Genomic DNA, 27,176 nt, shown 5'->3' with positions numbered 1-27,176 from the left:
GCGAGCCACACACACACACAGCCCCACACACACACACACAGAGCCCCACACACACACACAGAGCCCCACACACACACATGTGGCTTAAAATGAAATGCAAATACTGTGTTGTTAAAACTGTGCACAATAATGTATGTGTTTTTTGGACAACGTAAGTGTTTATAATAAAACTAAATTATAAAACATGCTGATTTTATGAAGACCTCGTACCTGCAGTCAATGGGAACAAGGTGTGGTTTTTGGGCCTAGTGTGTATGAGTGCTTTAATGCAGGTTTAACCTTTTATGAGTGTCAATATGTGGCCAGGGGTCCACGTAAAATTAGTAATTTTAGTTTAGGGACTGAATGTTCTTGTAAGAACCCCCGATCACGGGGTCCTCACTCCAGACCTCAGTGTTCTCACTCCAGGCCTGAGGGTACTCACTCCAGATGTCAGCATCCTTAGACTGAACCTTCGCAGCCTCACCCACAGCCCGAATGCCCCACTTCCAGCAGGTGGAAGGCCTCATATAAATACTAAATCAGAGTTCTCTCATTCAGGTGATCTCTGCAGCGAGGCGACGGAGTGAACCACAGCAGTCATTCACATCTGCAAGCACGTGTAACTGACCAGCTAGATAGATAGATAAATAGGATTGATTTAATCAACACAGGTGGTGAAAGATTAACCAGACAAGACTTTCCAGGAAATGAACAGTGTGTTATATGGCACAAAAAGGAAAGAATCCCCCACTGTCCTTTCACTCAGCAGTGCAAATTCAAAGACTAGTGTTAAATGCGGCCATAAAGTGCATTGTTTAGTGATCACGCTCCGGTGAGAAGCCCTTTTATGTCGGGGCACAAAGCTGAGGCCTACTCAGCTTTTGTTCGCCAAGAGGCAGCTATTAATTGGGCCCTAAAACTCTCAAGAAGCCAGACTGGGTTCCCCCGCTCTCTTTGATGAGCTACAATTTGGTAGGCATGCCTCAGATGGGAGATAAAAAGAGATAGCCCTGCCCTTTGAAAACACTGCTCGCAAACTCACAACTACAGCAAACACAACTAGAACAGCGCATCTGCTTTGCTTTTCCAAAGATGCGGCCCTGGTGCAGTCACAAAAGCATCTTTAAGATCGCAAGACCAATTAAACAGGCAGTTAAGTACCAATATCTCTAGACTCACTCACTGGCACTTTTGGGTGTTTGAATGCAGCCTGTCTGCCTCTTGGGTGCCAAACCCGCATCATACACATGCAAAGTCACCCAAAGCGGAAGCCATTACTTCCCCTCCCCCCACGCTTGTTAGTCCACAACTTTCCCCATCCCTCCTCCCAGAACTGCGTCTTACCAACTTTTATTAAATTATTAAATATACCTGCAAAACAACCGCAGCTGCAAGTGAAGAAAGTTTACATCACAAAAACTCCCTTTAGCACCAGACTGCCCTGCCCCGTTACCTCTAAGCCGCTGGGGTAGGAAGGGGCCGTAAGAAACCGGACATCAAAACTTACCTGGAGTGGCAGCGGGGCTGTTCCTGAAAGTTGTAGGAACCGTGGGGCACCGCACCCTTAAGCACCACCAAACGGGCTACTCGAGTGGCCACCAGGGCCGCAGATGCTGCTCGCAAATCAGGCAAGCGCAGTCGGCGTCAGCGTCAGAGACGATTATATGTTGTGCGGACTATAATGCTGGACGTCAACTCCACCCGAGGCATTCATGCTCACCACCTACAAACACCATCTTAAAGGAGAACACGCTGTGTCCTGGTATTTGAAGCGACAAACCGGTGCGTTTTCGGAGCAGAGAAGCCGGTTCCTTTCAATCGAACCAATAAACCTAAGGCACCTGGGAACAATGATGTGTAACTTGTAAGCAGCAGGACCGGAATCGTAAAATCAACCACGCAGGGCCGGAGGCCGATGTCGTGCAAGGGCTCTGGGGTATGGTCGGGCCACGGCGTTTCGCCCTGCTCTGGGTGGCGTTGAGACAGCCAGCAGAGGGTGGTAAGGCGGTGAGCACCGAAGGTTCTGGCATGTAATAGCAGGGAAGGAAAGAGGACACGCGAACCAGGAAACAAGAAAAAAAATGGCTGCCGCAAAGCTCCGACATTTTCGCGATTCGGGGGCGTGTTTTTTGTTGAGTGACGGATGACGTCACAGATAGAAAGAACGCAAAAAACACGCCCCCGAATCCGAAAAAGACGGGGCTTAAAAGGAGTGATGCCCCTCTCCTCTAATAGCTGGCCTCCGTTTAGGAAGCCAGTCAATGGAGAAGAGGGACGGGTTAATGCCCCACTCTAGGAGACATTAATTCTCTGACCGAGACTGCGCAAGCGCAGCCTACGGTCCTCGACCTAAAAAACAAGTATAACCAAAATAAAATATGCGAGACTCAAAGTAACTTCAAGACGTCACATTAAAATAGCGGTCCCTTAGTGATACAGAAGTAAGTGTCACTCAGTTGTTCAGATCATCTCATTTCCACATGAGCCCCTGATGCTCACCATTATGTGCACTTTGTGCTGATGACACATGTTTATGGATTCCAAAGGGAGAGGAAGAGAATGACTTTTAAAAGCGACAAATGAGAATGTAGTATGAAATGCTAGATTAGATATGTGAGAATGCAAAGCAGCTCGAACAATAAGAACAAATTCAAATTAATAATAATTCAGTTTGATGATATAGGAGGCTCATGACAGACAAGTGAGAGACTACCAAAAATGTGGACCGAGTATGGGAACTTCCCTTCTTCTTTGTATGCCATTGTCACCTTCCTCTTTCCTCTTCTTCATCACTGGAACAAGCGTTTGTATCTTATCCTAAAAACCCTCCAAAGTATTGTTGCCTCTAGGACACCTCAAGACCCTGCTCTATTGTAGATCATTAGGAATTCTTGGATTCCATTTATCAAGGATCTTGTCAAGAAGTGATTTGAAGACTGGCTGGTCCCAGGCTGGTCCACAAAGGACAAACTGATCCCAACCCTAAAAAAAGTACGACTTAGACGTGACTATACTTCTCGTCTTTAGAAGTGTTAACAGCGGCTCGCTCGTTTGAACCATCATGGATCAGAATGTTGGAGTCGCCCTTCAGGCATATTTAGATAGATTTCAGGCACTCATCAACGAAAGGCGCATCTTGAATCCTGATTCCGAGCCAGTTTCACTGTCTGTTGCCTATTTACCCTAATTGCATGTTTAGTCTTTGTAGCAGAGCCGCTTGGTCGACAATGGACACAACTTGCTTTGGTACCTTTAACCCACCCACAGTATTGGAAATGAAAAGTGATCTGTTGCTTTGCTAAATAATAGTTTTGGTGGTCCATGACTACCCTGGTTCTCTAAAGTAGTTGGAAACAAGAATTAAACTGACCTTTTCTAGGACTTGAACCTGTCCTGTTTACTGCTTAAAATGCTGCTATATTTGACCAGCTAATGGGTCCTCCAAAGCATAGTCAGTTGTGCACAAACCACGCAAACATATCTTTGTGCCAATGCCAAATATGCTTTTAGAACTTTAACAAAGTGTGTCAGCAGAGCCCAGTGCTGGAGGCATTCTGGCTTCCTTTAAATGCCGCATAGCCTCACCTTGGTTTCTCCATCAGCCTTTAAACCCCTTGAGAAATCTATCTATTGTGAGAGAGGATGCCTAAGTGGAGTCACCTTAACAACCTGGGCTTCATGGATGTGCATATATCATAATTCCCTCAGGGGAGGACAGCATATAACAACTTCTTTTTATAATAGCTTAAGTTGAAAAGAATCATACCACTCGTGTCACAAAATCTTGGACCATTGTGCTAAGCACTGTAGTAAAGGAAACTAAAACATAACTGTCTTTGCACACCTTATCCTTGCCCGCCCTCTGCCCTTCTTCACTGCCTCCATGTGCCATATTATACTGTGATTGGACAGATCTATGGTCTAAAGAAATTAAACTTCAGAAGGGAAGGCCCACCACTGGCCACTGGCAGCCAGTAGGATTCTATTCTAAATCGCCTGGCTGAACTTTAAAGAGGTAGTGTAGAAAGATTATAGCTAGATGCTGATATAAACCATAGCCTATTTAATAAGAATACCTTTATAAAAAAAGATCATGTGAAAAAGTACTATATTCTCATAATTAAACCACCCTATTCAAAGCGATGCGTACACACACAATTAAGTATCAAAACAAATGTATTTTCTTATTTTATATATTGTTCATGATTTGTTTAATAGATCAAATATTCAAATATTCATATAGGATTCATGATAGTAACTTCATGAAAATGATTTCATCAAACCAACATAAATGTACATAAATCCAATATGATAGACGTAAAGTTGATGGAGGCAGTGCGGCAGATGTCTATTACGCGCGTTTCGGCATACATGCCTTCATCAGGTAGCCGTCTATTACACATGTAGTTTATGCTGAGTATCGTTGATGATGTACTGTAGCTTCAAAAGTGTCTATACTCTATTGGCTGGATCTACAGATTTGTAAAAACACACGAAAGTGGATTGCCACGTTATTAGAATAGTGTCCAGAAGTAAAGACGTAGGGATATATCGGGTACTAAAGCACAATACTATCCTTTGGCTACATTCCGATTATGTGCGGATCAAAACGCGGTCATATATGAACGGTGGCGCCAGGACCAATAGATTAGTTGAATCGACTATGATGTGACGAAGATATTCTCCTGAAATGTGGGATAGATTCAGTCGTATAACCCTCTCGCCGGGGCGCCGCAGGCTCGGGGTAAGCTCGGATTCAAACCATCTGACTGGGCTTCATGGATGTGCATATATCATAATTCCCTCAGGGAAGGACAGCTTATAACAACTTCTTTTTATAATAGCCCATGTTGAAAAGAAGCATACCACTCGTGTCACAAAATCTTGGACCATTGTGCTAAGCACTGTAGTAAAGGAAACTAGAACATAACTGTCTTTGCACACCTTATCCTCACCCGCCCTCTGCCCTTCTTCACTGCCTCCATGTGCCACATTATACTGTGATTGGACAGCTCTATGGTCTAAAGAAATTAAACTTCAGAAGGGAAGGCTCACCACTGGCCACTGGCAGCCAGTAGGATTCTATTCTAAATCGCCTGGCCGAACTTTAAAGAGGCCCATTTTAATGAATGGAAAATCATATTATGAAATGAAAATAGAATTTATAAAGCATGGCTAAAACCCAGAGGTGTCTAGGCGCTATACCTCAAAGAGCTGCAGCAGATTGGGCTTTCTGGGAACTGACCAGAGTTTTAGGTGATCAGTTAGGCAACTTCCAGTGTGAAGGCCCAGATTACACCTTCCAAGCAGCAAATGTGACCCTAGTGTTTGAACAATGGGCAGCAAAAAGGACTAAGCCCTGAGCTTCAAACGTCCTTGCGACTGCCTGGCCTTTCAACGCCTAGGTTTTGACACACCCCAATAGGAAAACCTAAACATATTTATTTATTTATTTATTTATATTCTTATAACGCGCCTGAATCAGCCCCGAAGGGGTATCTCCGAGCGTAGCTTCTGTAAGGGTTGAGAAACATATTAGGGGATGACAGTGTAGGGGAGCAGGAGGGAATTAATCTAGGGTAAATAGGTATGTTTTTAATTTTTTCCTAAAAGAGAGGAGATTAGGGATTTGTCTCAGCTGTGGAGGCAGGGAGTTCCAAAGCAAGGGGCCTTTGAGTGAGGGGGCCCGGCCTCCCTGTCTTGCTCTGGTCACTCTGGGCACCTGCATCAACATGGTGTTACTGGAGCGCAGGGCACGTCCAGGAGAGCAAGGGACAAAGATGTCTCTTAGGTATTTGGGACCGGACCCATAAATACACTTATGCATTATGCAACATAGTTTAAAGTTGACGCGTTGTCTCACCGGGAGCCAGTGAAGGTGAGAGAGGAGTGGGCGTGATGGGGTTCGGGGGGGGGCATTCAAGATGAGTCTTGCTGCAGTGTTCTGCACCACTTGCAATCTGCACAGTTGTTCTTGATTGGCAGAGATGAGTAGACCATTACAATAGTCTACCCGTCCGATGATCAGTGCTTGTACCAGCGTTTTCCTGTGGATGTCGGGCAGGAAGGGGAAGATGCGTCGTAGAAGTCCAATTACTCGGAAACAGGTTCCCGTAGCTTGATTGACATGGTCTTTTAGTATCAATGTTTGGTCTAGGCGCACTCCCAAATTTTTGATGGTCTGTTTTGGCACGGGGACAGGTCCTAGCTCAAGTGGCCACCAGTCCGGGGACCAAAGCAGGGTGGCCCCTCCAAACAACATGACTTCGGTTTTAGTCACATTGCATTGGAGGAAGTTCTGGGCCATCCAACCTGCCACAGCTCTCATACCATTTTGAAAGGATTGCATGACTGCAGGTGTGATGGTTTGGAAGGGAAACAACAGCTGGGTGTCATCAGCGTAGGAGATTGGGGAGAACCCGTAAGATCTTATGATGTCCGCCAAGGGGGCCACATATACGTTAAATAACGTGGGGCTCAGGCATGAGCCCTGTGGCACTCCCTTGGTGAGCTTCCTACAGATAGATTTGTGGGAGCCTAATTTGACACCTTGTTGCCTGTCCGCAAGAAAGCTTTCAAGCCACGCAAGGGCGGTCCCTTTTACTCCCACCTCCCTCAAGCGGCCGAGAAGAATTTTGTGCGACCCCGTGTCGAAGGCAGCGGACAAATCCAATAGCACCAGATTCACTGAGCTCCCCCCGTCAAGTGACATCCTGATGTTATCAGTCACTGACAGGAGGGCTGATTCTGTGCTATGATGTACCATCAATCTTTTCTTTTAGGAGCTTGTAACAATGCTTTTTGATCCTACACAGCTTCCAGCTGTAATCCAAGCATGGCTGGTTTTCATACCAAGCTGAAAAAAGGCAATAATTCATCAAATAGCTCCTCACGCTCTAGGTCAACACGGCACTGTAGACAAATGATGCCACATTCAAAACAAGCCAGAAAAGTTGCATAGTCGGCTGTCACAAGGCTCTCAACTGCACTCATTCTTGACAGAAGCAGAACATATTACAGGTTTGGTATCTTATAAAAATCACTTAACCCCAAAAGAGCAGATCGGATATATCTACCTTCTCTGCCATATTCACCACTTGGCACTAACGCCTTATAATTGATAGAGTGGTGCCCCCTTACCAGCACATCCCCAGCTCACTCAACCTCCTTTCTCTGAGGCATCACATCTTAGTAAAACCACACAACCTCAGTCGTACAACACAGTCCATAGCTAAATAGTTGGCTAATGATTGCTACTCAACACTGCAACACGCTAGGTCAACACGGCACTGTAGACAAATGATGCCACATTCAAAACAAGCCAGAAAAGTTGCATAGTCGGCTGTCACAAGGCTCTCAACTGCACTCATTCTTGACAGAAGCAGAACATATTACAGGTTTGGTATCTTATAAAAATCACTTAACCCCAAAAGAGCAGATCGGATATATCTACCTTCTCTGCCATATTCACCACTTGGCACTAACGCCTTATAATTGATAGAGTGGTGCCCCCTTACCAGCACATCCCCAGCTCACTCAACCTCCTTTCTCTGAGGCATCACATCTTAGTAAAACCACACAACCTCAGTCGTACAACACAGTCCATAGCTAAATAGTTGGCTAATGATTGCTACTCAACACTGCAACACGCTCGTCAGACAACTTTATCACACACATCCAGTAAAAGACACTACCTAAACCATAAGCCACCCACACGCGCAACACAGCTCCAACAGCATAAAACTAGCAAATAACACTATTTAGTAGCATTATCGCTTGAGGCCACTCAGTGCCAGCCATTAAACCTATTTATATGAGTAACAGGCAAAATCCTACTGCATGGGCAAACAGGGAGGCAGAAAACCACCATGAAACAGAACTACAGGCATTCCGATTTACGCCTGTCTTACCAAACCCAGTGACACAGACCACCATGGTTCTTGTTAATGAACAATCCAAGAAACACCAGGACACAAAGATTAGGAAAGTAACACAAGACCATAGAAACAGTAGAACTGCACTAACAGAAATGTTATTAAGATAGCACATTTGTTCTCCACACCTTCATATTGTGTGCTATATGTCCCTTATTCTAGAGTTCAGTAGGGACAGTGGTCACAGTGGAGAGCACATTGCACTGTGGGGTGTTAAAAGTGCAGGCATGGAGTCACTCATTTTACTAATGTGTCAGTAGTGAAGGAATACTAGGACACCCCAGTTTTTTACACATTGGGGTTCCCATCATCGCCGCCCCCCCCCCAAATAGTGATCATTCAGCAGACATAGACACACAAAGGACCCAAGCTCCTGAATTGTAATAAAGAATAAAAATTAAATTATTATAAATGATCAACCTTTTCATTGGGACTTGAGTGTTTTGTAGCGGGTTTTGATGACAGGTGTAGGTTAAGTTAATGGTACTGCTCCCTTATTCACCCCTCCCTTGAGCACTTTCTTCAATACTCCCAGCTTTTCAAAGCCAGGTTACCTGCCTGCTCCTTTTCTCACTCATTTGCCAGTCAAATTCCACAAGGCAAATAGTCCTCCTTGCGCAGTCGTTCGACAAAGCCCTTTTCATCTGGGCGGGGCGGGGTAGGTATGTCACGCGTCAGAGCTTGTGGTTTGCAAGGTACGACTCACAGGTAATGTTTGCATAAGGCGGTGTTTTCTGAATGTCCGCACGTACCCTGTGAGGCACCAAAAGGACTGCCTAACGTTGAGATGTATGTATGTATATTGTATTTCTATAGCTCGAACCTAGCAGAAGGCAGTGGAGCGCTGTGCATGGTCCGAGAAGCATAAAGTCAACCAGTAAGAGAAGATGGAGCTGGGTTGAGGATGGTTAATGCAAGATATTATAGTATTGTATAGCCACACTAATGCTAGCTATTTTTAATCAGATCTTTAGTTACTGTGGAGAATTTTTTATTTTAATGCAGATTTATATAGCGCGAACTTAACCCGAAGGTATTGGAGCTCTTTACATGAGCACCATATTTACATTACACATTCAGGCACGGGGAGATTAAGTGATTTGCCCAGAATCACAGGATGTGGACGCGACCCCGAGGCTCAAACCTTGGTTTCCAGCACCAAAGTCGGCAGTCTAGCCGTCAGACCACATCCTCTCCCCATAGTCATGGGTCCTCGTGGGTCGGCCCACGCTTCTTTTGAGCTGGGCAAAGCTCTTAGTAGACTAGATCTAGCAGTCTGTAATCAGATAGCTTCTTGTGCATGATCATACAGGGCTGTGGCTTCTTTTCTTTTTTCAGTCTTTATACAGTGATTTATGCCATCAGAAAATGGCGGCCCAGATCTTTGTAACACTCCTAGTCCACGTATTTCAAGTTTCAATTATTTGAAATGTGTACAAGTAGTAAAACAGCATGTCAGAAGTGAAATAGCCCCACCCACATTAAACACCTCTAATCCTATTTTGTTCACTGCAGGTTCTCCCCCGAAGTGACGTTGCGGGTCACACCCCAAGATGGCGGAGCACCCTGACACGCGGGCCGCAGACAACAACTGGGTCATGGCGAGCACGGAGGTAACCGGAATCCTCTTTCCTAGAATATGAGCAGGCCAAACATTCACGATTGTTAAATGATACTGGAATAATTGATTTATGTATATTTCACCTTGACCTAAAAGGTATCCAAACGCTACCATGAATCGGTGTTAATATTCCTAAAAGCATTGATTTTTCTTTTTTATGACCTTCACATAAAGAAAGGTTGTGTAGCAACTAAAGTGGCTGGAGGCCTTTGGATTAGATTAATTAAAACTCCCAGCTTGCTAACTGTTTTTTTTTACAACTTGTTTTTGTCTTTGCACTCATACATTGAAACATTGATTTAGACACTCTCTCTGTCAGTGAAAATAAATGTAGCTCAGTAAAGCAACTATTCATTGCTACAGTGCAAAGGTCACATTTAAATGTATTGACACAGTATTGCAAAATTGACGTCCAAACAACACTTTTAACAGCCTTTGCCTACTTTACACAGGAAACAACTCTCCTAATAGTCACTCTGTCTCTTTATTGTGATTTGTACTAGTTGCACAAATTTAACCCCTTGTATCGCGAGTCCGCCAGGATTTAGGAATCAATTAAAAAATATAAAGACACACCATTGGATAAGGAAACCTTTTCTTCCATCATCCATCATGGATTCACAAATCCTGCAGGCAGGCTGTCTAAAGAAAATGACGTTTCGTCTGCTATTACCTACATGGAGCAATTAGCACTGCTTTTGCAAAAATCAAAAGGAAATGGGCATAAGGAAGGATGAGTACACAATGACACCCAAGTCCATGTCTGGTGGCTCCAAAAAGCCACCCCACAATGGTATTAAAATAAAATGCAAAAAAAGATTTTTGGAGTGAAATTGTGAATCCTTTGATGGATCCTGGTCCTGTGAAGCATCTGGGGCTCCAGGATTTGGAAATCCAGCACAGTATTCACAAATCCTGAAAAATAAATGAGAAAGAAAATCCTTAGAGGGCCACTTCTGTGATTGGCCAACAGCCACCCATAGAGGCAAGGCAATGCGATCCCCTCTCTGCTGCACATGCCTGAAGGCTGTGTGAGGTTGGCTCCACAAGGAGGGTTGGGCTCAGGGCAAACACAAGGAGATGATGGACGGAGCGCTGAAACTTTTCAGACACTCACCCCCAGTTACAGATCTGGGTTGAATCCATCATCATCCTTTAGCTCACTTCGCCACCCCAGTTCAGACCCCGCTATATGCAAATCAGTCTGACCCTGTGCCTCATGGGAACAGTCCAGCCCGAACTGCCAAGCCAGGTGGTCCCCGAACTGGAAATGGGCATCCTGGGACCGGTGTCGGGGTCACACCCTTCATCAGCCAGGATAGCTTGAATCCAATGGCAAAGTGAGCAAGGGACCCACGTCTGGGCATCAGGGCCTGAGACCAAATGGGTGGTGCCATGTCAAATCCAGTGCACAGAAGGAGTTTTTTGGTGGTGGAGTCTGGGTACGGGCTTTGACCAGAGGCCATGTGACGCCGGTGATGGCAGAATGCGATTGGGTTGTTGCACGGGCCGGGCCCGGCTGCCTATCCTGCCACACATGGCCACATGCCCTGCACAGCTTTGATTGGCTTCCTGCAAAGATTGGGGGAGACAGCTGGAAGCCAGGCCCTGTGTCCAACTGTGTGGCACACAATCTTCAGCCATGTACAGCTATGGCTGGGAACAGCAGCACCTGTTGTTTACACAGCCCTGGGGATGCTGCCTGCCGAAGCAAACGCTGTGTGAGGTACAAGTTACTATTGTTGTTGAAACGTCCCTGGAAAGAGATTCCTGGGCGCATGCGCAGGCACTGCACCTGGCACCAGGGCTTCTCCTGCTCAGTAGCAGCTGTTGTCAAGGGCGAGTCCCTCAAACCCTGCCCCTAGCCCGGTGTTAACAAAGGCCTTTTGATTTTAATGAAATTATATGTATATAATTACCTAAAATGGCTGTCCGCAATTCCTCCTTGTCGATAAGTCTGTTGTTGCCATTCACATTTTTCTTCCTATTGTTATAGCATAATAAGTAGGGCAGTAGGACAGCTGACTTTAACTACTGGCCAACTTCACAGTGAGTGACGGCATTTCACTCTTCTACATGGAGCAGACCTTCGCAGTGCCACGGACTGCTGCTGCAATGCTTGATTTTTGGAAAAAATTTTAGACACTTTTTTTAAATTGGCAATGACCCTGCAGCTGTCCCGATAATAAAGTTTAGCAAAAACATTACAAAACAAAGCAAATATTGTTTAAGCCAAAAGGCTAGCATCCAACATTAGAGCTATTGCCTTTGCCAATGCTTGTTGGCAGTTAAACTTGCAAATCACAGGTTTTTAATTCCAGCATGGCCAGTTCAGTATTTGTTCTTACTATGGTTAATAAATTGAGTACTAGTGAGTTAGATAAACGTATATTTTATATCTGGATTTGTGTACTATGTGGAAACATAATTTATTATTCCCATATATATCGAGTATCGAAGGAAATACATAGATAAATTCATAATTTGGGCCACTCGCTGCAGCAGGGCGCAAAACAGGCCTCAAGTACAATAACAGTAACCCTGATGTGTTATGGGGCTGTTGAAGAAAGATGCTTTTGCCTTTTCTATGATTTCTTGGCGCTCTTTAGCGCCTGGTTATACAGGGCGTAGGTATCAGCACTGCAGAAGGCGGAGTGGCACCCAGGCCTTGGGGTCTGAAAGGCCTACTTGACCCCAATTAGTGTCTGTTTTTTGTACAACCATGGGGGATCTCTCTTGTGCCAGTGTCTCTGTGTCACTGTGCCCATCCTCTGCATAGTAACCTTGCAGGTTGTGCTGGATTCAGAATCTCCTATGCCATTGTTTCTGGCTCCTTATCCCAATGGTAGTGTATTCCTGTCCTGGAGTTAGTGTACGGCTTATCACATCATAAGTGTATTCCCTGCGCTAGTGCCCATCTCATCTCGGCCCACTGTTGGATCTGTTCCCAAATATCTATCCATGAACTATACATGGATAAGCCTTTTTTAGCTCCTCTCCCTGATAAGGGTTGTGACTGTAACCTTGCACAGGAAGACATGTGCTGGGCAGCAGAACTCGGGCATTAACATTTTTTCTCTCAACAAAACTCTTTAATTCTAGCTTGTTTGTTTTATCACCAAGGTGTCTGTTCCTCAAAGAACATGTAAAAGTGATCATCATGTTGAAGACTGCTACTGAGGCACCTATACTCATGTTTTTTTTAATATGTAATGCTTGTGTATAACATTCCGAACCATTGCTTTAAAAAGAAGCTGTTTTGTTAGGTCTCGCCTAAACAGTGCATGCGCTGTGCTGCAAGATGTATTGTGTACAATTCAGTGGGCTTACAACCCACCCAGAGCAACCCATTGGTTGCTTTCATTGTCACTCTCATTTGCAATCTTTCGATTGCTTAGCCCGTCTAGTCTTATCTTCATTCTTGTGTTAGCTCCTCCCTGGAGCATGGACCAAGTACATGTGTTCTTTCTCGTCTTTTTGCGACTTGCTAGTTTTTTTAATTTTTGAAGCGTTTCAGTATTATTTCTGGATGTGCATGTGCTTTCCTAATTTCAACACAGGCACGCAGCTTTTTTTAAAATAATGCTTTCACCCTATTTATTGTCTCTATTGATGCTTTAGTTACTTACTCTCACAACTGTATTACTCTACGCCACTATACACTACTCTACTCTATGCCACACTACACCACTCCACTCTGTGTTACTCTACGCCCTGCCACTCTACACAATTCTACTCTATGCCACTCTATGCCATTCTATTCTGTGCCACTCTACTCTACGCTACTCGCCTGTACGACGCTCTACTCTGTGCCACTCTACTGTACACCACTTCACTTTACTCTACGCCATTCCACGCCATACCATTCCACACAATGCCACTCCACGCCACTCTACTCGCTGCCACTCTATGCCACTCCATGCCATTCCACTCTACTCTACACCACAGCACTCCACTCTACTCTATGGTACTCTCCTCTATGCCATGCCACTGCTGAACAGCAGCCATACTGCTGTACAACATGAGTAAAAGACATTGGCAAAGCCAGTAGCTCTCACATAGATGTGACCCTTTGGATTTGCCATCAGTGCCTCAAGCCAGTATAAACGCTCCCTACTAAACATCACACTCCTATAAATGTGACAGTTGGCACAATTCCAAGCCAACCAAAGCAGTAAGAACGGCCTGAGAGCACTCTTAATTATTTATAAGTATGTATTTAATTGTTAAACTGATGCACTTCCCCACTAAATCGACAAGCAGTGCTACCATGTGGTGAACTGTCACAAGTGTTTGTATTAAAAATTAAACATCAGTACTGAGTACCGGCAAACATTGGCACAAATTAAGCACTTCATTCACACATCATTGCCTTACCTTCAGAGCTCAGTTTTCTCAGAAGGCACAAGCCTAGGGCTCTGAGAGAAATCCTTTCTTTGGATCCCTAGTGACAGTCCTGTCACTCTACGATACCAGGGCTGGGAGGACTAGGCTACCGGTGCTCTAGGCTTGACCCTAGGCAGCAATAGCGGCAGCTGTGGGGGGAGGTTCCAGCTTCAACAAGGGCTTTGGGAGCACAATAGAGAGCACAGGGCACAATACTGTCCCTCTATCACTCAAACTCCCTAACTTCTGCCAAGCCCTAATTCCCAATCCTTCCATTCCAAACCTCACACCTAAGTACTTTGCTCCAAAAACCACTCCACTCAGAATTCCCCCTCTTTACACCTTATATCTACTCCAATCATACTCCGTGAGTCCCACGAAGTAAACTTGAAGCCCTAAGCCCCTGCAAAGCTTGATATTGTCCTGCTTTTTGGTCATCTAGTCTCTAATTTTCACCTTGAGACTCTGCAGGACCCTGTATATTTGTACAACATCTGGGGGCCATAGGTTGATTTTGATTGATTGGATTTTGAACGTGTTAGTATGTTTGAAGATTTTCTTTATTAGATTATAAGGTGAGAATGTGTGAGTTTGGTTTATGATTGATTGAATGAGTGTTGGGTTGTTTGGTTGGGACCTTCTATTTTTGACAATATAATGATTGTGAGGACCAATCTGATCTGGATTGTATTATAGTGTGTTAGAATGTCAATCAATTGTTTATTTTGGGAAAAATTTAATAAAATAATACATTTACTTTTTGATGATGAACTGTACTTGAGTCAATTTATGTTCTTCTGGGTCGCAGTGAGCCCCTTTCTGCTGATTCTATGATAGGACTCTTTAAAGAGCCGTGTTTATGTATCTAAAGGGCTAGACTATTTTCCGCCGTGTCTGCCCTGCAAAGCTTGAAGTCTAGGAACTGCGCCCTATCCTTCCAATCTAACGGCCACATGCATCAAGGTATTTAGGAATCGCAAACGGTGCGATTCGGTAAAATCGGCCGTTTTCGATTCCTAAATACCTTTTTAGTATGCATCAATCATTTTTGGAAAAATCGCTATTTTTAGCGATTTCCAAAAATGCGATTGCTTCTAAGGAATCGCAAATTTGCGATTCCTTAAAAGCAATGCATGATTGTTTTTAAAATTGCGAATTCGCAATTAGGGGGGGCAAATTACCACGAGGGTGAACCTCGTGGTAATTTGCGAAAAAGGTTTAAAATGCTAAAATTAGCATTTTAAACACTGTCATGTTACAGACACACATGTCCTTAGGACATGTGTGTGTGAAACATCCATTTTAAAATACATTTCAGGGGTGCAGGGGGGGGTCCTTTGGACCCCCCCCTGCACTCATGGAATGCATTTACATTTTGCGAATTCCAATTTGCGAATTCGCAATTCCCATTGATTCCTATGGGCCTTTTGGCCCATAGGAATCAATGGGAATTGCGAAATCGCAAATTGGAATTCGCATAATATTTGCGATTTGGTAAAAATTGCGATTTTTACCGAATCGCAAATTTTATGCAATTTCAATCATGCATCCCGTTTTGCGATTCCTTATTTGCGATTCCCTAAAAATCGCAAATAAGGAATCGCAAAAACGGACTTTGATGCATGTGGCCGTAAGGCCCTGCAGAGGCCATCTTGACCAGTGCACCAAAGATAATGACCTTACTCAACTCTCTGCTTTCCAGGGCTTTGTAGTGGAGACTTTGGGCCCCGAGCAAGACCCCAGGACGGCAGTCGGCAGAGAACCAACAGGTAAAACAAGATCTCCCAGAGGTTAGTTACGTTTTGGAGCAAAATGGAAAATGAAGCTAACAAACCTTCCCTTGTGTGCTTATCCCATTTTACATCCATTACTACTGCATTTGTGGTTTTTTTATTATTTTAATATATTTTTATATTTATTTTCTACTTTTCTATTTATTTTGTGAATAAAAAAGCTTAGCCTGGGGTTATTACTGCTTGTAAGAAGTTGTGGTAACACTAAACATGGAACAATTCCACTCTAAAAGAAATCCATCTCTCAAACCTAAACTTTACCTCCTTAGGGGCTAATCCGAAGGGGCTGCATATGCAAAACAAAATGAAAAGCAGAGAGAAAAAAAGCACTTCAAGGAACCAATGTCCTTGCTTATCAGAAAAGAAGCCCTTGATGCTTCAGACATGGGCTAACTTTTGGTGGTATAACAGGACTAAATCATGTTCTGAATCCTAGAATAGAAATAATACCGGATAGCTTCTTCAACACTACCCAGTCTCGCATGTCACTATAAGAAACTTCCAGTCTTCAATAGTAATCCAGATAGTATATAACCCTTTGTGAAACTTTGTCCCAAATCTTCCCTATAAAATGCACTTTAAGTTCTTATTTTCTGTCCTCATATCACCATAGCATCTGCAAGACTCAGCCCATTTTTAGGTCTCGGAACTGCGAACAGATTGCGAAGCAATCTGTTGTTCCGAGACTCTATTGTAATCATTCTGGCTTTCAAGGAGTCAAGGGAGACAGACAAGTGAGGTGCACGCGCAACCTCGGAACTGGGATCAGGTCGCGCGCGCTTCCTGTCTCCCATGGCTCCTTGGAAGCAGACTCACACGCACGCACACACATACAGACCCCCCCCCCCTCGCCGCACATACACACACTCACCCACACACACACACACACACATACAGAACATCCCCCCCTCGCCGCAGCGCATGCGCACGCACACACAGAGACACCCCCCCCTTCCTACCTCATCTCGGCGTGTCTTTGCGCTCCATGGTGACGTTCGCCAAATGAGGGTGAGCACTGGACAGACTGTCTTGCACAAGGACGGGCAGGTGCACAGTCGTCAACAGGCCCCCAACAAGTCACCGAGCACCTAAGGAGGGGTACCCTCTTTCAACAGGACACACCGGCTTGCCCCAGTCGCGTGCCGTCCCTGCCTCTCAGATTGCGTGCTAGTGCTCGCGCGCAGCCGCCGTTCACGGCTGTACGTTTTTGTGTCCCATAAAATGTGTCCTTCGAATATATTTCATTTAACGTTGCCACTAACGGGTTATGCTTTTTGGGTATTGAATGTATGTTTGTTTAATTTCACCACTTAATTCGTCTATAAACATGCGCTACTCCCCTTTGTCACTTGGGTCAGAGAAAAAAATAAAGATAATGTTTTGGTATTTTGGAAATGCCAAGTGCTAAGTGATTACGCCAACTCCATTTTGTACATTAATGCATCGTTGTGGTTACCGGTTCTATTATCACTTCAGCGTTTTCATATCGAGTCTTTTGTGGTAGTTTCGTCAACTTCTTTAAATTAGGGTCATTTTAAGAATGTGGGGGTCCTCGAACAAGAACTATACTTGGGGGAGGCTGTTCAGTTCAACTGTTTTATTTATACTGTTTTATTTATTCTAATGCAAGTAGCATGGTGCTAAACAACATTGAATTTTATGCGAAATGTTGTGACGCAGTAATCTATACACAGTGTGAGAAGTTGGCCTGATATGTAGTGTTTCCAATTCTGGAACCACTGGGTATCAGTCCAAACAAACCCCAAAGATGTCAGGTTGTAAGTCAACCTTGTAGACAAGCTATCCTAGTGGTAGCATGGACTAAGCAGCCTTAAAGGCTTAACTTAAGAGGTCGTGTTAAGCGAGCTTGTTTTACCACATACAATCCTGTAATCAAATGAAAGGACACCACACAAGTATATATTGTAAAAATATATGTATTTATTTCTAAATTACTCCCCAGTACTCTTTATGAGGAAAGGGGCACAAGCGTTAAATCAAAAGCACTGTTAAACATATAAAGTTGGCACAATTATGGCTGAGGGCGGGGGGCCACTCAGACCATATACTAAAAAAATGGTATAAGTAACACTTATCGAACAATGGTTAGGCCTAGGGCCTAGAGATTCGCTGGGAGCAGTCAGGACAAGCAATGAAGAAGTCGGGAGTAGCCCACAGGATACGGGTGCAGCACGGAAAGTGCGGCGCGCACCAATGTAAAGTCAATGGTGCGTAAAAGTTAGTTAAAGTGAATTAAATGATACTTCCGCTGAACCTAGGAACACAAAACTTCAGACACAGACCCTAGAGGTGTGTACCAGTGTAAGGACACCGGCGTTGCAAAGTTACCTCACCCACAGGCCGTGGGTGCACAGGGTCGAAGTGGCGTCGGGTTCTGTCACGCAGGTTCTTGGTGCTTGGAGCTGTTGCAGCTGCAGGCGCTGTGAAGCAGAAGTGTCCGGTGCGATCCAAGGGTGGATCGAAGTAGAAAAGTACCTGAAAGCAGAGGGGACAGAGTCTGGGTCACTCAGCAGTGACCAGGGTGGAACCAGGACGGAACCAGGCAATGTCGGGCGCAACCAGGCGGTTGTCGATAGGCTTCTCTCCGCTGTCACGTGGGCTCTGGGGCATCTGCGACGTCCAGGAGCAGGTCACGATCTGTCCCACGTAGGCTCTCGCCGTCAGCACCGTCGGCTTCAAGATTGCAGCAAACAGCACTTGGCAAAAGCAATCCACGCAGAACCGGGAGATTGCTTATCACTCGAACCAGGAGGGTCAGAGTGGGTGCTCCTTTTCACAGGAGCTGGTGCAGATCTGGAGCAACCAGAAAAGCAAGTCGGATTTCAAGTTTCGCCGGCACAGGGGCCACAAGCCAGCTGGCAAGTGACCGGGCCAACGCGTCGAGCACACACAGGCAGAAGGGCCCCACGCAGCACTCGTCGAGTGTGGAGGGGTGAGCTTTGGTGCAAGTGGAGCTCGGGGCTGGGGCTTCTCAAACCCCGGTGTACAGCTTCGAGGGTCACTCGTGGGCTGCACGGTCAGCGTCTCGTGGCCTTTTCAAGATGGCGTGCCCCACGCTTCCGGTCGCCTCCACGGGTCTCAGCTCTGCAGGGACTGTGGATCGGGCAGGTAGAAGGCAGGCAAGCTTGATCTCGTCGATCTCTGTCGCTCGAGTTCCGGCGGGAACTGCAACAAAGCAAGGGTCGAGGGCTGGATGGTGCCTGTTTGCACAGGGTGGTCACTCCTTGACCACAAGGGAGATTCTTCAGTCTTCTCACGTCGTGTAGAAAGTCGAAGGGTCCAGATTTCGTTTCTTATGTTTCTTCAGGATGATCTGAAGTCCGTTGGGACTGCTCCCCCTCTTATTCGAATCTAGGGGGTTGGACATCCTGCTAGGTCCCCTCCTATGGGTGGGACCCAGGAAGGGGGTGGTTACACCCCTCTCCTGTGATCCTGGCCGCGCTGGGACAGGGGCTGGGAGGCCCCAGAACCGGTTTGGCCGGATCCTGCAAGGGGCAGCCTTGTGCTCCCCAGGCAGTGTCTGGTTTCTTTGAAACCTCCCTACTCCAATCCACTATCTCCTGTCTGGGGTGGTTTGACACCGCCCTGTGACAGGAAACTCTTTGTCCAGGCCTCCTCTGCCGGGTTTCGGTCAGCAGCAGGAGGCCAGACCCGTGTCTGTGGCAGGGGCATCCATTTTGTGGATCTGAGGCTCATTTTAAATCAACCGCGTTTCAGTAAAGTAACATGTCTTCTCCCTCTAGAAGGGTAGTATTCCAATTCGTATGACACCTTACACGACATGTTTTGATAAAGCCAAACCAAAGTTGCTATATAACCGCGAGGATTATAAGGCGCTTAAGAGTATATGGTATGGCATTATCCCGGATCAGCTTAGGGAGTTGTTCCCGACAGCTGCAGACAGGCTCAGCTCATGCCAGAGCTCCATCTCACATAAAACCACGCACTCTGCCTCCAGGATTGATGAGGCCTTCCATAGGAGTGGCTCACAGGTTATATATGTGTCCAGATATAGGTTTAGATATAGGTATACTATATCTAAGCAAGGGGTGGTTACACCCACTTGCCCCAGCTGAGTGATCAGCCAGTTGTGTCAATTTAGATAGCCAGCCAGGGGTGGCAAAAGATATGCTGCAGCCCCTGGTAGGCCTTGGATGCACCTATGCCCTGGGCACCTATAGTGCACTGTACAGGGGCTGATAAGGTGACCCAAGCCAATCTAGTTATGCACCTAGGGTACATGGAATCCATTTTACAGAGAGAGCAGATAGCCTGGGGCCCTGATTAGCAGGGAACCAGGCCAACTAAGTCGAAAACCAGCTAAACACAGGGCAAAAAATCTGGGGTAACCATAGTCAGGTAGCCACCTTCCTACATAACCCCCCCCCAAACGAAAGGAGATAAGGCTATCCTTGGCCAGGTAAGCCTATATTGCCTGAGTGGCCATATAAGGAAGTACCTGCACTAGCATGGGTACCCCCTGTCTCATGGTCCACTAAGCAGTCCCTCACCCTAGGGGTATTAGAGGGTCTCCACCATAGGGAATCACTACCTTGGGTGTGTTTATGCAAAGTTAAAGGCTGGTTTGGATATGGAGTATTGAAGTGAGGCCCCACTATTTTTGGGCTCAACTTCCTCCAATTATCTTCCACCATGTGTGCCTTTCTTTCTTCAACTGAGTTGCACTGAGCTCTCAGGGTCAACCTCTGGCTACCTAAAGCTGGAGGCTGGGTCCCTCTGTTTGGCTTGCTGGAGGGACAGTTCAGGTTTGGGCCCTTTGGGTCCCAGGTTTGGCTGTGCCCAACAGAATCCATCTGTGGGAGGTCCCTAACTGTTTTTAAGGGGGCTCCCTCAGGAGTTTTTAAAGTTTTCACCTTACTAGGCCTACTAGTTTTGGTGCCCCTAATCTGTTGATGGGGGTGCTTTATTTGACAGGGGGCCCTCTGGGTCTCACTGTCCTTCTTGTCCTCTGCAGCCCTGGGCTGACTGAGGCAAGGTAGAGAGGGGCAGGTTACCTGCTCCAGACTGGATCCCACCTGAGAAGGGTCCACTGCCATCAGAGGCTCTGTCAGGCCAGGCCTAACAACCTCTGGGGCAGTTCCTTCATCAGGGGTAAGATCAGTTCCCTGAGGAGGCTGATCCTGTCCTACTGTCTGGTGAGGGGGAGATTTCTCTTCCTCCTCCATGCTCTCAGTTTGGGTGGAGTGATCCATCATTTCAGGCTTCACAACACACATATCTGTTTGAGTTTGGGCTGTGGCCATCACAGCCCCACCAACCTTTTCAGGAGGAGACTCAGTTTGGGTTTCTGCTGTTATCATAACAGCTTTGCTATTCTGTCTTGGAAGAGCTTCTGGTAAAGATGGGGCAGAGAGTTGCTCAGCCCTACCAACCTTTTCAGGAAGGACATCTTGAATTGGGGCTATAGCCCGTACAGCCCCACTAACCTTTCCATTGGAATTTACCATTCTAGAATGGATTTCCTGTTCAACCTCAGCCCAGGCTGAGATTTCTAAATCATTGCCCAGTAGGCAGTCTACAGGCAAGTTTGGTGACACTGCCACTCTCTTTGGGCCAGTGACACCTCCCCAGCTGAGACTTACTACTGCCATGGGATGATTTGTTTGGATACCATCAATGTTTGTTACCTGGTATGTGGCACCTGGTAAAAGTTGCTTAGAGGGGACTATACAGTCAGCCACCATGGTGATGCTAGCCCCTGTGTCTCTAAAAGCTTCAACTTTCAAACCATTGATGATGGGTTCTTGTTTATATTTGCTCAAGGTATTTGGGCAAACAGAGAAGTTGGCAAACCCCATGCCAGTCTCATAAACAAGATCATTTGGGGATGGGGACCTGGATAGGCCAGGGTCCCCTTGGGCTCCAAAAGTAAACCCACCCAGATTCCTGGGTGTGCTCCCACTTCCTGGGGGATTACTGCTGACAGTAACAGGAGGTGTTGGAGCTGGCTTTGGAGGTATGTTTTCTTTATTGCCATTCTTGGGACAACAGCTGTCTGTTTTGTAATGCCCAACCTGTTTACAGGCATGGCAATAAGGCTTTTTCTCTGTTGAAGAAGTGTCTTGGGACCCACCCCCCTTCTTGGAGTTTTGGGGCCCTGGGGAAGTGTTTTCTTTACTTTTATCCCCACCCTTATCTTGAGGCTTGGTAGACTCCTTCTTCTGGTTATTGTCCTGATTCTTAGGCCTAATCCTGGTTCTGACCCACTTATCTGCCCTCTTTCCCAATTCTTGGGGAGAGGTCAAATCTGAGTCCACCAGGTGCTGGTGTAAGAGCTGGTTCTGACAATTACTAAGGATCTGCTCCCTCATAATCAAATTATACAATCCTGTGAAGTCATGTACTTTGCTGCCATTCAGCCAACCCTCCAGAGCCTTAGTTGCACAATCAACAAAATCAGTCCAGTCCTGAGTCTGTGTCTTCTGGGTATCTCTGAACTTTAACCTGTACTGTTCAGTGGTTAAGCCAAACCCATCTATCAGAACACTCTTCAGGACTTTGTAATTGCTGGCATCCTCATGTCTGACAGTGAGGAGCCTATCCCTCCCTTTCTCTGAAAAGGAGTACCATAAGATTGCTGCCCACTGTTCCTCAGGAACCTGCTGTACCATGCAGGCTCTCTCCAGAGCAGTCATCCATTTGTGGATGTCATCCCCTTCCTGATAGGGGGGCACAATCTTTGTCAGGTTTCTACTATCATAGGACCTGGGTTTCTCTTTAGGAATTTTGCTGCCACCAGTGGCATCTAAGCCACACAATCTTCTTTCTCTTGCTAAAGCAAGTTTAGCTTGAGCCAAGGCTACCTCTTCCCTTTCTATTTGGAGTTGGACAGCCCTCATCCTGGCCCTATGCTCTTTCCTCTGGGAGGGAGTCATCCCTCTCTGAGATTCTCTTGAGGCACTAGAAAGGTGAGAGTCCCTTGATAGAGATCTCTCCCTTCTGTTACCTGGGAGAATTTGGTTATGAGATCTGGAGAGGTGCTGGCCCTCTCCATTCCCATGTAGGTCTAGGTTGGCCTGGTTAAGCCTGGCAACCTGTACCTGGTTTCCCCTCTGATCCTGATCTTCAGGCTCTTCTAAATCAGAGCCTTCCTCTTCCTCTTCTTCTTCAGGAAGATCCTCATTCTCAGGGGAGAGTATCCCTTCACTGGATTCTAAGGGAGCCTGACTCACCTTATCTAGGTCATCCTTTTCTAGGAGAGCTATTAGGGAAGGAATGGTAGGGCCTCTGCCCTTTTTTAGCCCCCTGGCTGTGCACAAGGCACTCAGGTCTTTGTGGCTAAGGTTGTCATATCTGGATGTTGTCCCTATAGGATCAACTTCTACAGGAGCAGAGCCTGAGGCTCTATCTGTATCAGACATGACTGCTAGTGAGGTGTAAGTGATGCACTTACCTACACTAAGTGTTTTCCTACTGTACCTTGCTAGTGAGTTGTAGTCAGGGTGTGCTAATCCCTTTAATCTACAACTACTAAGTTCAGTAGAACTTAATATGCTAAGCTTTTGATTTATATGTACCTAGAGGTACTTGATGTGATCTTTCAATTTGATAAAGATTGCAATGGTAAAACAAACAGCAAGCTCAAATCCCACCGCTGCCACCAATGTGAGAAGTTGGCCTGATATGTAGTGTTTCCAATTCTGGAACCACTGGGTATCAGTCCAAACAAACCCCAAAGATGTCAGGTTGTAAGTCAACCTTGTAGACAAGCTATCCTAGTGGTAGCATGGACTAAGCAGCCTTAAAGGCTTAACTTAAGAGGTCGTGTTAAGCGAGCTTGTTTTACCACATACAATCCTGTAATCAAATGAAAGGACACCACACAAGTATATATTGTAAAAATATATGTATTTATTTCTAAATTACTCCCCAGTACTCTTTATGAGGAAAGGGGCACAAGCGTTAAATCAAAAGCACTGTTAAACATATAAAGTTGGCACAATTATGGCTGAGGGCGGGGGGCCACTCAGACCATATACTAAAAAAATGGTATAAGTAACACTTATCGAACAATGGTTAGGCCTAGGGCCTAGAGATTCGCTGGGAGCAGTCAGGACAAGCAATGAAGAAGTCGGGAGTAGCCCACAGGATACGGGTGCAGCACGGAAAGTGCGGCGCGCACCAATGTAAAGTCAATGGTGCGTAAAAGTTAGTTAAAGTGAATTAAATGATACTTCCGCTGAACCTAGGAACACAAAACTTCAGACACAGACCCTAGAGGTGTGTACCAGTGTAAGGACACCGGCGTTGCAAAGTTACCTCACCCACAGGCCGTGGGTGCACAGGGTCGAAGTGGCGTCGGGTTCTGTCACGCAGGTTCTTGGTGCTTGGAGCTGTTGCAGCTGCAGGCGCTGTGAAGCAGAAGTGTCCGGTGCGATCCAAGGGTGGATCGAAGTAGAAAAGTACCTGAAAGCAGAGGGGACAGAGTCTGGGTCACTCAGCAGTGACCAGGGTGGAACCAGGACGGAACCAGGCAATGTCGGGCGCAACCAGGCGGTTGTCGATAGGCTTCTCTCCGCTGTCACGTGGGCTCTGGGGCATCTGCGACGTCCAGGAGCAGGTCACGATCTGTCCCACGTAGGCTCTCGCCGTCAGCACCGTCGGCTTCAAGATTGCAGCAAACAGCACTTGGCAAAAGCAATCCACGCAGAACCGGGAGATTGCTTATCACTCGAACCAGGAGGGTCAGAGTGGGTGCTCCTTTTCACAGGAGCTGGTGCAGATCTGGAGCAACCAGAAAAGCAAGTCGGATTTCAAGTTTCGCCGGCACAGGGGCCACAAGCCAGCTGGCAAGTGACCGGGCCAACGCGTCGAGCACACACAGGCAGAAGGGCCCCACGCAGCACTCGTCGAGTGTGGAGGGGTGAGCTTTGGTGCAAGTGGAGCTCGGGGCTGGGGCTTCTCAAACCCCGGTGTACAGCTTCGAGGGTCACTCGTGGGCTGCACGGTCAGCGTCTCGTGGCCTTTTCAAGATGGCGTGCCCCACGCTTCCGGTCGCCTCCACGGGTCTCAGCTCTGCAGGGACTGTGGATCGGGCAGGTAGAAGGCAGGCAAGCTTGATCTCGTCGATCTCTGTCGCTCGAGTTCCGGCGGGAACTGCAACAAAGCAAGGGTCGAGGGCTGGATGGTGCCTGTTTGCACAGGGTGGTCACTCCTTGACCACAAGGGAGATTCTTCAGTCTTCTCACGTCGTGTAGAAAGTCGAAGGGTCCAGATTTCGTTTCTTATGTTTCTTCAGGATGATCTGAAGTCCGTTGGGACTGCTCCCCCTCTTATTCGAATCTAGGGGGTTGGACATCCTGCTAGGTCCCCTCCTATGGGTGGGACCCAGGAAGGGGGTGGTTACACCCCTCTCCTGTGATCCTGGCCGCGCTGGGACAGGGGCTGGGAGGCCCCAGAACCGGTTTGGCCGGATCCTGCAAGGGGCAGCCTTGTGCTCCCCAGGCAGTGTCTGGTTTCTTTGAAACCTCCCTACTCCAATCCACTATCTCCTGTCTGGGGTGGTTTGACACCGCCCTGTGACAGGAAACTCTTTGTCCAGGCCTCCTCTGCCGGGTTTCGGTCAGCAGCAGGAGGCCAGACCCGTGTCTGTGGCAGGGGCATCCATTTTGTGGATCTGAGGCTCATTTTAAATCAACCGCGTTTCAGTAAAGTAACATGTCTTCTCCCTCTAGAAGGGTGGAATGCTACCCCCGTCGCCAGAACTGGCGAGGGGGTAGTATTCCAATTCGTATGACACCTTACACGACATGTTTTGATAAAGCCAAACCAAAGTTGCTATATAACCGCGAGGATTATAAGGCGCTTAAGAGTATATGGTATGGCATTATCCCGGATCAGCTTAGGGAGTTGTTCCCGACAGCTGCAGACAGGCTCAGCTCATGCCAGAGCTCCATCTCACATAAAACCACGCACTCTGCCTCCAGGATTGATGAGGCCTTCCATAGGAGTGGCTCACAGGTTATATATGTGTCCAGATATAGGTTTAGATATAGGTATACTATATCTAAGCAAGGGGTGGTTACACCCACTTGCCCCAGCTGAGTGATCAGCCAGTTGTGTCAATTTAGATAGCCAGCCAGGGGTGGCAAAAGATATGCTGCAGCCCCTGGTAGGCCTTGGATGCACCTATGCCCTGGGCACCTATAGTGCACTGTACAGGGGCTGATAAGGTGACCCAAGCCAATCTAGTTATGCACCTAGGGTACATGGAATCCATTTTACAGAGAGAGCAGATAGCCTGGGGCCCTGATTAGCAGGGAACCAGGCCAACTAAGTCGAAAACCAGCTAAACACAGGGCAAAAAATCTGGGGTAACCATAGTCAGGTAGCCACCTTCCTACACACAGGAACTATAAACGTCCCTTTCCCGGAGGTGCCGTGCGGGGTTTAAGGCTTGGAACGTGTGCCCTCTGGGCAAACTTGCCCATTTATGTAAAAGCCTGAGCTGTAACTTATCAAATATTTTACTTTGCGCACCCTCGTCCCCTTGCTTTACCCAGAAGTACATAGGGGCTTATTTACAAGCCCCTTGCTCTGCCGGTGCGCCACTTTTAATTGCGGGAAAAAGTGACTCAACGGTGGCGCAAGGGGCTTGTAAAAAGCCCCATAGTGTATATGTTTATACATTTTCGACTTGTTGTAGGATGCTAACCCACTTAGTGCAGATGAACCATAACCACTTAAGAAGATGTAGACAAAAACCTTCACATTCAATGTATTTTCCATATACTATGGCTTGCATAGTCTGATAATTACATTAGAAAAATTGGTCGTACTTTTCTGTATTTTCATCCGTTTGACCCAGCGTGCACGCGGTCGCACTTCCTTTTACATGGAAGACAGTAAAATGTCTTGCATCCCCACCACTGCCATGCAAACACGCACACCACCACTGCCATGCACACACAGACACCACCAGCTGAGTGCAGAGTGCTGAGTAGTGAGTAGTGAGTTTCCAGAGTGCAGAGTAGTGAGTGCAGAGTAGTGAGTAGTGAGTGCAGAGTAGTGAGTAGTGAGTGCAGAGTAGTGAGTGCAGAGTAGTGAGTGCAGAGTAGTGAGTAGTGAGTGCAGAGTAGTGAGTAGTGAGTGCACAGTAGTGAGTAGTGAGTGCACAGTAGTGAGTGCAGAGTAGTGAGTAGTGAGTGCAGAGTAGTGAGTAGTGAGTGCAGAGTAGTGAGTGCAGAGTAGTGAGTGCAGAGTAGTGAGTAGTGAGTGCACAGTAGTGAGTGCAGAGTAGTGAGTGCAGAGTAGTGAGTCATGAGTGCACAGTAGTGAGTGCAGAGTAGTGAGTAGTGAGTGCAGAGTAGTGAGTGCAGAGTAGTGAGTAGTGAGTGCACAGTAGTGAGTAGTAAGTGCAGAGTAGTGAGTGCAGAGTAGTGAGTGCAGAGTAGTGAGTAGTGAGTGCAGAGTAGTGAG

General features: G+C 46.6%; 1 protein-coding gene across 2 annotated transcripts in view; it reads left to right on the top strand.

The window, feature by feature from the left end:
* PBXIP1 (PBX homeobox interacting protein 1) overlaps positions 1–27,176 on the top strand; it is a 120,767-nt gene that overhangs the window by 37,164 nt on the left and 56,427 nt on the right. Inside the window, exons 2-3 of one of the 2 annotated variants that reach the window (XM_086947359.1) lie at positions 9,432–9,529; positions 15,626–15,692. In XM_086947359.1, the coding sequence (XP_086803485.1) occupies positions 9,470–9,529; positions 15,626–15,692 (127 nt within the window). In that variant the 5' untranslated portion in view covers positions 9,432–9,469. Of the gene's footprint in view, positions 1–9,431; positions 9,530–15,625; positions 15,714–27,176 lie in introns of both variants that reach the window. The other variant, XM_086947358.1, reaches the window with a different exon arrangement.

The sequence above is a fragment of the Lissotriton vulgaris genome, chromosome 12 (genome assembly GCF_964263255.1).
Source record: "Lissotriton vulgaris chromosome 12, aLisVul1.2, whole genome shotgun sequence".
In the NCBI taxonomy this organism is placed as follows: Eukaryota; Metazoa; Chordata; class Amphibia; order Caudata; family Salamandridae; genus Lissotriton; species Lissotriton vulgaris.
The sequence above is the reverse complement of the archived record's forward strand: the minus strand, read 5'-3'. Positions and strand labels throughout refer to the sequence as shown.